The sequence below is a fragment of the Capricornis sumatraensis genome, chromosome 22, assembly GCF_032405125.1.
Source record: "Capricornis sumatraensis isolate serow.1 chromosome 22, serow.2, whole genome shotgun sequence".
Taxonomy (NCBI): Eukaryota; Metazoa; Chordata; class Mammalia; order Artiodactyla; family Bovidae; genus Capricornis; species Capricornis sumatraensis.
Genome location: NC_091090.1, coordinates 11,210,648 through 11,225,462, shown reverse-complemented (window position 1 = coordinate 11,225,462; position 14,815 = coordinate 11,210,648). Strand labels below are relative to the sequence as shown.

The 14,815-nt window shown below is 37.4% G+C and overlaps 1 protein-coding gene across 1 annotated transcript in view; it reads left to right on the top strand.

Moving 5' to 3' along the window:
- MLIP (muscular LMNA interacting protein) overlaps nt 1-14,815 on the top strand; it is a 131,775-nt gene that overhangs the window by 99,572 nt on the left and 17,388 nt on the right. The window contains 1 exon segment of the mRNA XM_068960982.1: nt 2,932-3,060. Within this exon segment, the coding sequence (XP_068817083.1) occupies nt 2,932-3,060 (129 nt within the window).

The following is a 14,815-nucleotide window of genomic DNA, read 5'->3' as shown; positions in this document are numbered from 1 at the left end:
CCTAAGTACTAGGGTTGTACTGATTTCCTACTTTCCAAAGGAGGAGGAGATTAGGAGAAGGAACAGGAATAGAAGTGGCAGGAACGAGAAATGTAATAGGAAGTTGTGTGGAAAAGAGAGGCCTGAAATCTGGGCAGTTTTGCATCATGACCAAGATATCAGGCTTCCCCATTACAGGTGGCTGTAGAAGTCAGTCGTTGCCTGGGCTTTGTTCTCGTGTTGGTTCATTGGAGGATATGACTCTCATGTCTATACTCACCTGTGCAATTTAACATATAATTGGGTGTTATTAGGTTGGTGAAAAAGTAATTGCGGTCTTGGACTGTGAATTTTCAATCATTGTAACTAGGCTCAAACACATCTTTATTAATCAAAATAGGAACCATTACAATCAGCACATTTTTGTCAGTGAGAAATACATTTGTTTATTCCTGTAGCGTAAAAATCCATGCTTCAGGATTTGACGAACTCTTGGAAAGCATCTTTTACCTCCTGCTGGTTGTGGAAGCATTTTCCCTGCAAAAAGTTGTTGAGATGCTTGAAGAAGTGGTAATCAGTTGGAGAGAGGTCAGGGGACTGTAGTGTTGCCAGATATGTTCAACTTTTGGAGCGCTGGTTGTGTGATATGTGGTTTATTATTGTCGTGGAGAAAAATTGGGCCCATTCTGTTGACCAATGTTGGCTGCAGGCATTACAGTTTTCAGTGCCTCTCATCAATTTACTGAGCATACTTCTCAGATATAATGGTTTTGCTGGGATGCAGAAAGCTGTAGTGGATCACCAAACAGTGACCATTACCTTTTATTGGTGCAAGTTTGGGTTTGGGAAATGTTTTGGGGCTTCTTCTCAGTCCAGCCATTGAGCTGGTCATTGTTGATTGTTGTATAAAATCTACTTTTCATCACACATCACAATCTGATTGAGAAATGGTTTGTTATTGTTGTGTAGAAAAAGAGAAGATAAACTTAAAAATGATCTTTTTGATTTGCAGTCAGCTCACGAGGCACCCACTTATCAAGCTTTTACACCTAATTTGCTTCACATGCCAAATGACAATAGAATGGTCAACATTGAGTTCTTCAGCAGCTTCTCATGTAGTTGTAAGAGGATCAACTTCGATGATGGCTCTTAGTTGGTTGCTGTCAACTTCTGATGGCTGACCACTGCACTCCTAATCTTCAAATCTCTCGTCTCCTTTGCAAAACTTCTTGAGCCACCACTGCACTCTATGTTCATTAGCAATTCCTGGGCAAAATGTATTGTTGATGCTGCAAGTTGTTTCCGCTGCTTTACAATCTTGAACTTGAATAAGAAAATTGCTCAAATTTGCTTTTGGTCTAAAATCATTTCCCTAGTCTAAAATAAATATCAAATACGCAGCAAGTAGTAATTCATCAGCAAAAAACATAAAGCAAGAAATGCACATTAAAATGATGTATAACATAACCCTGTTTATCTGAGAAGGCATTCCAATATCAAACAGCAAAGTTCAGCAATGCAAAATTGCAATTACTTTTGGACCAACCTAATACTTGCTTACTTTCCCCCTCTGGAAAGAAATTAGTTTCTTAAATGGGAGCTATTTCCCAGCCCAGCCTGTGGAAGATAGAGACTTTCTTCAATCTTTATTTGCCCAGTTGGCATAGAAATGAAAGCCACCTGGGAAAATATGAGCTGAAAAAAATTGTTGCAGAGTGGTACTTATTCAAGCCTCAAAACATAACCAACGGCTTGTACGGCAGCAAGATAGATATTCATCCTTAAGGCTTAACTAGTGAGCATCAGCACAGACCGAGGAGAGCTAATTTTCTATCTTCTGAAAAGAAATGGACCTGATAAGAATGATTACAGCAAAGTGCTCACACAGAAAAAAATGTCACAACTTTTTATCAAATTATTTTTTAGGATGTTTCTGTAAACTTATCCATCATTTTGTGACATTTTACAGTGTAACAAGACTTTTGTGTTTGTGAAACATCATTTTGAAATTGCCCCAAACTAGACTTCTCCCTTTCCCTCTCTTGTCTAACTGATGTTGGGTATAAATCCGTGAGTTTTGAATGACTGGCCTATTCACTCAGACTCTTTTGATTGCAAATTATAGAAGTCAAACTGAGTTTACAAAAGGGAATTTTGTATTAAAGAAAAGAAAGTCTCAGGGAGTGTCAGACCAGAAATCCTGCTTGGTTCCAGGGATGTCTTGGAATTCAGTTCTGGAAAGCCCTCAACTGTGTTTCCTCTACCGGCTGCTTCTCCTTATACTTTGCTGTATTTTTCTTGTTCTTATCAGATCTGCTTTTATGGCAGAGTAAGGCTTTCCCAAATCTCCCAGATTTACATAGTATCATTTCCGTCTCCTAGCATGACTAAACGGCAGATTAAAGCCCTGCTCCATATTCTTGGGAGAAGCCCCTACCCTCTCGGGTCAGAACGCCACCCCTGCCTGTTTTCATTATAGGGAGTCTGAACATGGATTCTGGGATTTTAGGGTGCAGGGGGTGGGGGCAGTTTCCAGAAGAAGAAAGTTGTTATGGGCTTGGTAAATTGTACCAAATTCATCTCTCCTATCATGCCCCAAATGGGTATGCTGCCTGGCCCTGAGGATGCCGTCACTAAATATTTGTCAAATGAAATATTTATTGGCTGCAAGTACTGGTAAAGATACTTAACTAGACAGATGAAGATGTTTCGGCGTTTTGAAATTCATGATAGTAGATCTTTTCTAATTGATTACTGTATAACAGGTCACTTAAAACTAAAGCTACTTTAGTTAAAATCTTTTGATTTCTGGCTATTTATGTATTTATAAAATCATTTAAAAATTAAAAATAATAAATTGCTATGAGAACGTTTGAATGAATTAATGCACTTATGTATTCATTTTAATAGTATTTTTTCTTTATTTCTAAAAAATAATTGACATTCATGAAGACAAAGCCTGGAGTAATTCGCCCCGTACTGGTAAAATCCAAAATATTACTGAAAAAAGAGGAGGAAGTCTATGAACCCAATCCTTTCAGTAAATACCTGGAGGATAACAGTGACTTCTTTTCTGAGCAGGTGAGTGTACACATGAAAAAGTCTTTGATATTTGGATAAATAACTACAAAATGCAGAGATGCCCTAATGAATAAAGCGTGTGCAAGAAAATGTGATTGGAATAATCTTAGTAATTTTTAAAAAAGCTCCATTTTCTGCATAATAAAAATTCTGAAGTATTTCCATGATGATATTTGGAAGTATTTAAAGGCTTTTATCTAAAATTTTTCTACCTAGTGCTGGTATTGTTTTGGGGATTAAGACATTACTTTCTATGAAGACATCATGGAGTCTTCATGTGATATAGATGTTGCATTCTTGTTACTAAAATACCGCTTCCTTTTGAAGTGACATAATTTATTAGATTTGGTAGTACATTAATACGTTTGACAAAAGATCTATTGTTTGGATTCCTCTCAACTTCGTAGAGATGATGTGATCCCCTAGATTGAGTGGTGCTAGGTAGGGAATAGGAGGTTAAGTTATTTTAAGGTGTTTTTTTGTTTGTTTGTTTATGTACTAAAAAGGTAAATTCCCCTTATATATATTATTGTTGGAGAATGTATAATGGAAGGTTGTTGATGATGCTTTATAAGATATTGGGGGAAAATGTGAAGATACACATTTGCTGCTGCTGCTGCTAAGTCACGTCAGTCAGTTAGGCAGTATAAAATTCCATACATATCTCAAAGAGAAACCTTGTATCTTTATTTGTCTTCTTCCAATGCAACAAATAGGCATAGGTTATATATTTTATATCTCAAACTTTATTACATGCTTAAGCAATGCAAACAATCCAGAAACCTTTGTGGATATCACCGGGAAACACAAGATCACCACCACATTTGATAATATATGATAGAATAGACTTAGAAAGGAACAAAAAGTGCAGTACTCTTTAAACTTTAGTTTTAAAATGATAACTAACCAATTCTTGGAAATAGAAATTCTGTTCATATTTGTGAAACATAAGAAATATCTCGTCTCACTCTATGACACTGAGCAAGGTGTTTCATCTCGCCCCGTTCCAGTGTCTTAATGCATAAGATGAGGCGTCCTGATGAAGTTTTTAAGGATCCTTCAAATTTTAAAATCTGGGTTACTTAAAATCTAAGAATATGACCAGGCTCAAAGTCTTGAAAAAGTTCATTAGAACTACTTTCTCATGCTTAGCTATAGTTTTTATTTATAAAATGGGAATAATATTTTCTGCTTATTTGTATATACTTTGTGAAGACTGATAGGATTTCAATAAGTTAAACATTTTTAGAAGGCACTAATATCATTGAAAATAATAATTAGAGGCAATCTTTTCCATTTTTCAGGGGAAAAAAAAAAGCCCTCAATTTAAATTAGAAAAATCCTGTTGATATATAAAGTTGTGTTGACTAAATTTGCACATAAAAGAAATGGAAATTCCTCTTAGGAAAGCATATTTCCATCATCAGTAAAAGCATTCATTAGATGTCTAATGATACTAATCATTTAGAGGCTTAATGTGACATTTTAGATAATAGATTATTATAAAAATTTATAAAAGTTATCTATTGTTATATGATAAAATGCTGACACAAAATAAATTTCATGTATTATCCATGCAATATATTCTTTAAATATGATCTAATTTATAGTAAAATTTAAAGTAAAAAATGTATTATTTTTTATTAGTATAATTTCAAATTTATGCATTTTACCTTGAACAAGATTCTTTGTAGAATGTCAAGTTAATCTTCCTATACAGTATCACAATTTACTGTCCTCTGGAATGATGAATTCCATTTTCAGGTGTAGGAAATTATTTTCATTAAAAGAAGTTGCCAATTCTTTTCACAGCTTTTCCTGACTATATAGCAAGTTTAAAGCTCTATGTATATACTCCATAAACCAATGTATTTTCAGATAATTACTGCACAATTTTTGTCCTTTTGTTAAGTATTTTGGTGCCACAGACATAAACTTATTTATATTTTCTTTCAATCAATTTATTCTTGTGTGTATCCTAACTTCTGTGTCAGCAGACTATCAAAATTCAAAGAAGTCTAACAGAGTACTTAAAAGTGAATTCCATACTTTGCCTGGTTTTATTCATTGACTTTGCAGGAGAGGAAAAATGTGTATAATAGGAAACCAGGAGGCTACATATGCTATCAATTGGCCTCTACATGGAGCTGTAACCATTATCTCATTGTGGCCAGAATCTACAATGGAGGCAGATACGAAAGACAGCTCACAAGTATAGATGCTGAGAGTTCTTTAAACAATAAATTGAGTAGTAACAATTTATGATTTCAGTGTGGCGCTTCATCAGAACTTAGCAGGAGGGAGTCTACTCAAGTGTATTCAGTTCTGGTCACTTTTATGGTCTCCTTCACTGGTGCCACAGAATAAATTGAATGATTCCACACTCAGCTGATCTCAACCATCCATGTAATGGAGAATACTTCAGCCTGACAGTTGAGCCAAATTGGAGCAGCTCATATTCACTAATCTGCCTTGTCCTGGGGACAGTTCCACATGACGGGAAGTGCTGAATGGGATTGTTAAGTCAGTAAATTTCCCCTGGGAGCTTCAGTGCCATAAAATATGATTTCAAAACTCTGTTACAAAATGTCAGACATCAAAGATGATGAGACCAGATGGAAATGTATTTACTGTAGCTTCAGAAAGTACAATAGGGCAGTCTTTTGAACTGATAATGAACTGAAAATTTGCCTGGAGATACCCTCTGAGTACTAAAAGCAAAGTTTGCAACCAAATGCATAATTGAGTCATTGAGACTTATTAATCAACAACTTTTGCATCAGACTGGCATAGGCCAGGAACTACCATTCTATATTAGATGGATTTTTAAATAAAGACACTTCAGAATGAAGCTTATGCTTCTCTAATTCAATCCATTATTATATCAATTTGAGGTCCTTTTGAGTTCTTACAGAATATCCTCAACACTCCATCTATGGATATAAAACTATGATGATGTACTTTGAAGCATAGTTTTGTTAATAACTAAAGGTTGGGTTGGAAAATAATGAACAGAATTGGTTGGCCAAATGGACATCCAGAAGACATAAAGGTTTAGAAAATCAATTCACTGATGAAAATAAAGATTCTAAAGAGAAGAATGGTTTTTTGTTTATCTGTGTGAGTTTTCAAAGTATATTGATTTTTTTCTGGTCATTTAATGTATTTAATTAGACAAAGTGAATTCTGCATTGGAGTCTCAACTTAGTAGAAAAAGCAATTGCTAACCTCAGTTATATGACATTATAAAACATTTTTCTCTAATTCTTTATAAATTAGTAATTCAACCCATACTTTCAGATATATCATTTTCTTGAAGCCATAGAGAAATATAGGCAAAATATTGTGGATAGAATTGAAAGTGAGGGGGGTGATATTGTAGCTTAATCTGATTTTCCTGCAAATGTTTTTCTTTCCTCTTAAATGAAAAAGAATGCTTTCTAGCATGTTTACCTCTTAAATTTTATTTTCCTTCTAATTTGCTTCAGTAGGAAACTTGCATGTTTTTGTGTGAAAATGATCATTTAATGAATTTCCTTTGTACCATAGAGAATGAAAAAGGATAATTTAGGGAATTTTCTTTGTTGTAGCATTTACATTCTTTTTTTTACTTCTGAGTTTTCTTAGCCATCTGACTGCCGTACCAAACTATCTGCCTGACATTCAACTTTGGTGATTACGTGATTTTCAGATTTCTATCTAATTATTCATCAAATTATATTTTTACTGTGATAGTCCCTGCACTTCTCCATGTCACTCATGTTTTATAGTTACTGAGCCGACACTCACCATGTCAAAAGGCGAACTAGATAATACTGCCTTTTTTTCTGAATGACTTCTGTTTTTGCCACAAATTGCTACCTTTTCCAACATTTCTCAATCAAGGTGGCTCACTCTCTTTTATCACAAAATTATCTTTTATCTTGTTAATATTTTATTAGGAAATATTTTTCAGATTACAATGTTTAACCTTTTCAGATCTAGAAGTGATTAAGTGATTTAGTGAATAGTTTTGGGGGGACAGAGCTTAAATTCCTTGTAGGGCTACATTTGTTTTTGAAGAGTTAAGATTAGAGATTCGGCTTCTCCAAGTTTTACCAGGGTGTTTTTGTTTATTCATGTAATGAAATCCTTGTGCGTTTTTCTCTTCTTATTTCTTTCCTCCCTCCTCCCTTCCTTTCTTCCTGCATGCCTTCCTTCTTTCCTCCTCTATAGGTAATAGATAATAGACAATTTATCATATATGGGTTATGTACTATGTGTAATAGATAGTTTACCATCAGCACAATAAAACTTTTTAATAGTAAAAAATTGTCCTATGGAGACAAAACACACCTTTTCCTCCAGGATATAATCAGTTAGGATTCCCCTCTTCAAAGTTAGGCTTTTATCTCTCCCTTTTATTTATTATTGTTATTATTAGCATTGCTTTAAGCTTTCTCTTGACCTTGTGTATGTATCATGGAAGACAGAAGCTAAGGGCTGCGGGGTCTGCATGGCTACGGGAGACTTCTGTCCACCTCTGTTGCTTTCGGTAGGATTAGGAATCTTAGAGTTTTACTTGCTTTAAAACAAACACATAAAGAAGACCTATTTGGCAATTCTATCATAATAGACAGAATACTTCTAATAATTAGTTAAGCAACTGAATTCTAAAAATTAGTGAGGCTTCAGAGCATTAGTAGTTTAACAAATAGTGAATACATAGTATCTGACTGTACCCCAGTCTACTGGGAAACAGTGACGATCTGAAAACTTTAAGCAAATATGTCCTGTTTTGTTAACTCCTCAGATGTCTTTATTTGTGAGAGATGACCATGACCATATTTAGAGCCTCTCATGTAAATCGTATTCCTCTTTTTCTGTTATTTGTTGTGGTTAAGTTTAACCTTTAGTTTCATTTTTATCTACTTCTGATAGGATTGAGGTCTATGGCATAAAAAGATTTATTCGTTAAATCTAAATTTTTATCATTTCCAATTGGAAGGCTAAGTTTCTTTTTTAAAAAATTTAAAATTAAAGACCTAAATAGACATTTCTCCAAAGAGGAAATATAGATGGCTAATAAACACATGAAAAGATGCTCAACATTGCTTCAGTCAAGTCTGACTCTTTACGACCCCATGGACTGTAGTCTGCCAGGCTCCTCTGTCCATGGGATTCTCCAGGCAAGAATACTGGAGTGGGTTGCCGTGCCCTCCTCTAGGGGATCTTCCCAACCCAGGGATCGAACCCGCATCTCTTAAGTCTCCTGCATTGGCAGGCGGGTTCTTTACCACTAGTGCTGCCTGGGAAGCCCCTCACTTGTTAGAGAAATGCAATTCAAAATATAGTGAGTATCACATTACATTGGTCAGAAAGGCTATCATCAAAAGATCTACAAGCAATAAATGTTGGAGAGTGTGTGGAGGAAATGGAACCCTCTTGCCACAGTGCACTGTTGGTGGGAATGCAAATTGATACAGACACTATATAGAACAGGATGTGTGTGTGTGTGTGTGTGTGTGTGTGTGTGTGTGTGTGTGTTGTCACCTCAGTTGTGTCTGACTCTTTGTGACCCCATGGACTGTAACCCACCAGGCTCCTTTGTTCATGGGATTCTCCAGGTAAGAATACTGCAGTGGGTTGCCATGCCCTCCTCCAGGGGATCTTCCCAGCCCAGGGACTGAACCTGCATCTCTATGTCTCCTGCACTGGCAAGAGGGTTCTTTACCAGTAGTGCCACTTGGGATCCCCAGAGAATAGAAATGGAGATTCCTCAAAAGAGCTAGGAATAAAACTACCATATGACCTAACAATCCCACTATTGTTAGGTCATATACCCTGAGGAAACCATAAAAGCAACAAAGAACATGTGAACAATGTGAAAAAGACAATGAGACAAAAAGACACATGTTCCCAGGGTTCCTTGTATTTACAATAACTAGGACATGGAAGCAACCTAGATGTCCATCAACTGATGAACGGATAAAGAGGTTGTGCTGCATGTATACAACGGAATATTACTCAGCCATAAAAAGGAACACATTTGAGTCAGTTCTAATGGGGCAAATGAACCTAGAGCCTATTATACAGAGTGAAGTAAGTCAGAAAGAAAAAAACAATTATCATATAATAATGCATATATATGGAATTTAGAAAAATGTACTGATAACCTATTTGCAGGACAGTAATGGAGACACAGACATAGAGAGCAGAACTTGACACAGTGGGGGAAGTTGAGGGTGGGACAGATTGAGAGAGTTGCACTGAAACATATACATTACCCTGTGTAAAACAGATAGCCAGTGGGGATTTGCTGAATGAGCTCAAACCTGGTGCTCTGTGACAGCCTAGAGGGGTGGGATGGGATGGAAGGTGGGAGGGAGGTTGGAGAGGGAGGGGACATGTGTATACCTATGACTAGTTCATGTTGATAGAGGACAGAAATCAACCCAATATTGTAAAGCAATTATCCTCCAATTAAAAATAAATTTAAAAAATTTATGTTTCTTTGACTATTCCAGCTTTAAATTAAGCTTTTTTCTTTATATTTGTTTGAGAAAAGCCAGGGAAAGGCAAGACAAACAGTACCTAAAATAAGGTTTTGTTAAAATATAGAATTTAAAATTCTCTATTGTGTTCACCTGAAAAGTGTCATTCAACAGGATTGCCAAAGAGTGAAGGTAGCTGTGTAAAATAATTTTAAGTAATAGGCAACATAAGTATTATTCAGAAATTAGAAAGTTCATTATATTTGTGAAAAAAATATGCATTCTTATGTTTTACTTCAGAGGATTCTGTTTCTCAACCCATCTTGAACTTTGAATCAACATCGGCCTATGAATAGAACTCGATGACAACAACCACATGCTTCTGGCATGGTTTTGTCTAATATAACAGAACACTGTCTACAATGATCTCCTCCATCTCCACCCAAACAGGTTCAATCCCACAGCTTTGTTAAGATGATTTGGGGACTAGTTAATCAAAATAAATGTACATAGCAAATGCAACCTAGGATGAGGGGCTTATGGTTTCCTTTCTCTCTGTTTGTTTTTTTTTTTTAATTGAATGTTTCCTTGACCCGTGAGAAATGGAATCCAAGTAGAATAAATCTTGAGGAGGACATAGTAAAAACTGGATATATTCTTTGACTATAAATGCTAAGATTAATATGTTTAGAATAAATGTTACAATCTCTAACCATTGGAGAGATTGTTCGATATTTTACTTTTTAGGAATTTCAATGTAATACATGTTTTTAATTGGGGTATAGTTCCTTTACAACGTTGTGTTGGTTTCTGGTGTACAAGAAAGTGAATCAGCTGTATGTATACACCCATCTTCTCCCTCTTGGACCTCCTCCGCACCAATCCTCGCCTCAACCCCCAGCCCTCAGTCATCACAGGGCACAGAGCTGAGTTTCCTGTGCTATACAGCAGGTTCCCACTAGCTATCTATTTTATACATGGGAGTGTGTGTAAGTGTGGGTGAGATTAGACAGACTTTGTATGATGACAAGTATAAAGGTCACAGGAAGATACGGAAGTTTGAAGCTGACTCATATGAAGAGAATTAGGAACCTTCTCTTCCTCACTGTGATCTAAGATAAAATAACTTTAAGCTTGTCATATTGGCAGAGAAAATGATAAATCCAAATGAGAAGAACAGCCAAGAGAGTGCATAGGACAGAAGGAAGCAGAGAGCTCAGACTGGTAAATAAACTATTTTTTAAATCCCATTAAAGAAACCAAAGAGCTTCAGCAGTCCAACCAGTGAAAACTGAGATCAGGTTAGTGAAGCGAGTGATTTAAAATAAATATATGGAAAAACAGAAAACAGGATTAAAGTGTATTTTTCTTTATCTCAAAGGCTATGTGAAAAGAGCTATCTGTAGTAAATTTGTAAATTCAGGATTGGTGATTCCTTTGAGATGGAAGAGCTAGTAGGTTTTTAGAGTTTTTCAAAATAATGTTCTAATCTCCAAATCTAGACAGCCTAAGTGAAATTTACTCTACTGTAGCCCAGCCTTCCAAATACCAATTTGCTTTATGAACCTTTATATCTTTAATATTTCTGAAAACAGAAAATGCATTTGGTAAGAAACCGCTTACCAGGAACTGAATTGTCAGTTATCCTTGTCTAGTAGAGCAGAGAGGCTTAGCATATTTTACCTGCTCAAATCAAAACAAGTATATGTGATATTTATCCCATTGGGTAAGCTCAGAAAAATAGAGGTGTTTTTCTCAATCTGTGGCTTAATGGATTTTGGGAAGCCTTAGACCATCATGAATTGCATTTCATAGAAGGACTGGCTCTTTGCAGTGTATCCTTGTATGTGTGTGCTTAGTCACTCAGTCATGGCTGACTCTTTGTGACCCCATGGACTGCAGCCCACCAGGCTCCTCTGTCCTTGAGGATTCTCCAGGCAAGAACAGTGGAGTGGATTGCCATGCCCTCCTCCAGAGGATCTTCCTAACCAAGGGATCAAACCCAGGTCTCCTGCATTGCGGGTGGATTCTTTACCATCTGAACCACCAGGAAAGTCCAAGAATACTGGAGTGGGTAGCCTTCTCCAGGGGATCTTCTTGACCCAGGAATCAAACCAGGGTTTCTTGGATTGCACGTGGATTCTTTACCAGCTGAGCTACCAGGGGGACCCTTTGCAGTGTATTCTTAGGTTGGACTAGTTTCACCTCTCATTCAGGCAAGATATGATGCCTTTATTCATTCTGATGTATAACTGAACCAAAGGGGAACTAGGGCAGCTTGGTTTTGTGGAAAGAGCTCTGAAGTGTTTGTTCTATTTGTGATTGTGTGGTTAGCCAATTCTACCCAGTGCATTTGTGAACTCTGAACCTGACTGATGAAGAGAGGGAACTAGACTGGGCGGTGGCTCTCATCTGGTATGAATTGCCCCGGCCATTATTATCTTGCCTGGAGCTTGGGGTGCTACTGGCATGTAGTGGCTAGAGGCCAGGGAAGCTGCTGAACATGCCGGCAGTGTCCAGGACGGTCCTCCAGGGCAGAGACTTATCCTGCTCCAAATGTCACTAGGACAAGAGCTGAGAGGCCCTACACTAGCCCATCTCTTGTCTCCCTTCCAGTTCCAAGAATTTTATGATTAATGATGCTTAATGCTACCCATGCCAGGGACATTTCTGTTCAACCAACATTGGTTAGGTGACTTTTTTGTGTTTGAACTAAGAAATTATTCCTATTTGATTGACACAGAGGAGGTGAACAAGCCTCCATTTATGAAATTTTCCACATTCCTGGAGCCTCTACTCCTAATGATAGCCCTGTTTGACAAGGGACATGCATTTGCATTGGCTCTAGCTTTGTTAGCAAGATTATAGCTTCCCTACTTTCCTAAACATTACTCTCTCTTTCTTATATTTCCCCAATTGTTAGGTGTCAGGACAGTTAACTAAAAGAGAATTCAAAAAAGTCAGGCAGTCTGACGGTAACTGTTAAAACATTAGCATCAGACTAAGTTGGACTAAGTCATTCCTGCTCCTGAATTTAATTATACATCTGCAAATGAGGGTGTTGTATGAAGTACTTTTAAAGGTACCTCCTTACTCTGAAATTTTGTGTTCATGCCTTTAAATATTATTGGGATGCTTCTGAGGTTTCACATCCTTAGGTGATCCAAAAACCAGGGGAAAAAAAAGATGAAGTATTAATCAGGTCATAACTCTAGAGAGATGGAAAATCTTTTAATTTACTATCTAGGTCAAAATCATGACAAATAATACCCATCTCCAGAGAGCTTACTTTGATTTCTTTTTTTCTTTTTGATTGAGCAATTTAGGGTACGTAAACTTCTATTTTGAATTTACTTAAAAAAATCCTATTTACTTCCTGTGTGTGGAGTATTAAGAAACCATCAATATGATTCAGAGTCATTATTTCACTTTGAATAACTATAGTTTTGTTTTGCTTTTCCTTAAACTAAAATCCCTGGGGGTGGGGGGGAGAAATGATATATTTTCCAAATTAAATTTAAATATATATGTATACAGAGGTGGGCACAGCAACGCACTCCAGTTTTCTTGCCTGGAGAATCCCATGGACAGAAGAGCCTGGCGGGCTGAAGTCCATAGGGTCACACAGAGTCAGACATGACTTTAGTGACTTAGCACGCATGCATGTGTGTATACATATGTTTATATATGTGTGTGTTCCTATAAAAAACACAAACATATAACAGCCTTTATTGGGGTCCTGGTATTGGCTACTAATTTTTTTTCCATTTGCAAACTTGACAGCTATTACCTTTGCAAACATTCTGAATAGGAAGGCCAAGTAGGCAGACTAAAATTTAAATAACAGTGTTTCTATAATGAAAGTGAAGATGTTTTTGTAAGTCTTTGCCATATCTGAATTTCCCATTTCTGCATTCTTTAAATACAGAAGATACCATACTTTAATTCCTTTGTTTCATAACCGCAGAAGACTCTGGGATAATCCTTGCAGTGAACTTGGATACTTTTTGGTTTTCTAAATCTCTCTAAAAGGTGATGCTGGACTAGGTGACACAGCTCTGTACAGGAAACACAGTTTTGTTCCTGAACCTCAATGTTTTCACTTCAGGTTCTTGGTAAAACAATAATAGATCCAAAGGAACAAAACCACAGGATATTAAAAATTGCAAGATCGTTTTTCTTTAAAATTGTAACACTTTGTTAACATACAATATGAAGGCTACCTCTAATGGTTCTCATATGTGAAATGTACCAAATTTCTCTTTGGAATTCAGTTGTAACTGTTACCATCCAAATCCTACCCTTAGATATGAGGATGGTATTAAGCCCTAGCTGCCCAGGTTGGTGGAAGGGCCATGGAGTGCAGACCTACAGAGCAGAAAGGGGTGGACAGTAACCGCTGGTATGTGGTCCTTGCTGTGATTTCCTGATGGACGATCTTGCTGCTTCTCTCCACACTCACATCCCTCTGTTTCCTCTTAGCTTCCAGTCATTTATGTTTGTGCCAGGCTATGTAAAAAACCTGGATGACTTCTCAGGAAACAGGGCAGACTATCCCTGTCCCCTTTGTGCTTAGATTCTAGTGGTTTTGTAAATATCTGAACCTTAATCTCTGTCTCCTTTCTGCTACTCTTAACCTTCTCTGCAGCCCTCTGCACTTTCTCCCTCTGACTGTCGATCTCATACTCAGGCTACACACACCATGGCCTGGTGTTTCCTTATCTGTTAAGGGACCCTACCGTGACTGGAGGGTTGGTTGGTTACCGGAGACTACTGGGCTACCCTGGTGGCTCAGCCGGTAAAGAATCCGCCTGCAATACGGGAGACCTGGGGTCGATCCCTGGGTTGGGAAAATCCCCTGGAGAAGGGAAAGGCCACCCACTCCAGTGTTCTGGACTGGAGAGTTCCATGGGGTCGCAAAGAGTCAGACATGAAGGAGCGACTTTCACTTTCACTGCTCCAGCAGTGACTTTCCTGCTTCCTACAAAGGGGAGAAACGTGACAGAAGGCAAGGAAGGGACATGGGCTTGGTGTGATCTTGGGAATATCAGTCAACTTTCTGAACTTCAATTTTGTCCTTGAAAGCTGGGACTACTAATCTCATTTCTAATGCTACACATACTCATGCTCATTTATGACTTTTAAAAAAATGTGTTTGGCCTGTCCATGCAGCATGTGGGATCCTAGTTTCCCTACTAGGGATTGAACCTGGGCCCTTTGCAGTAGAAGCCCAGATTGTTAACCACTGGACTGCCAGGAAAGTCCCCCCAGTCACTGTGAAA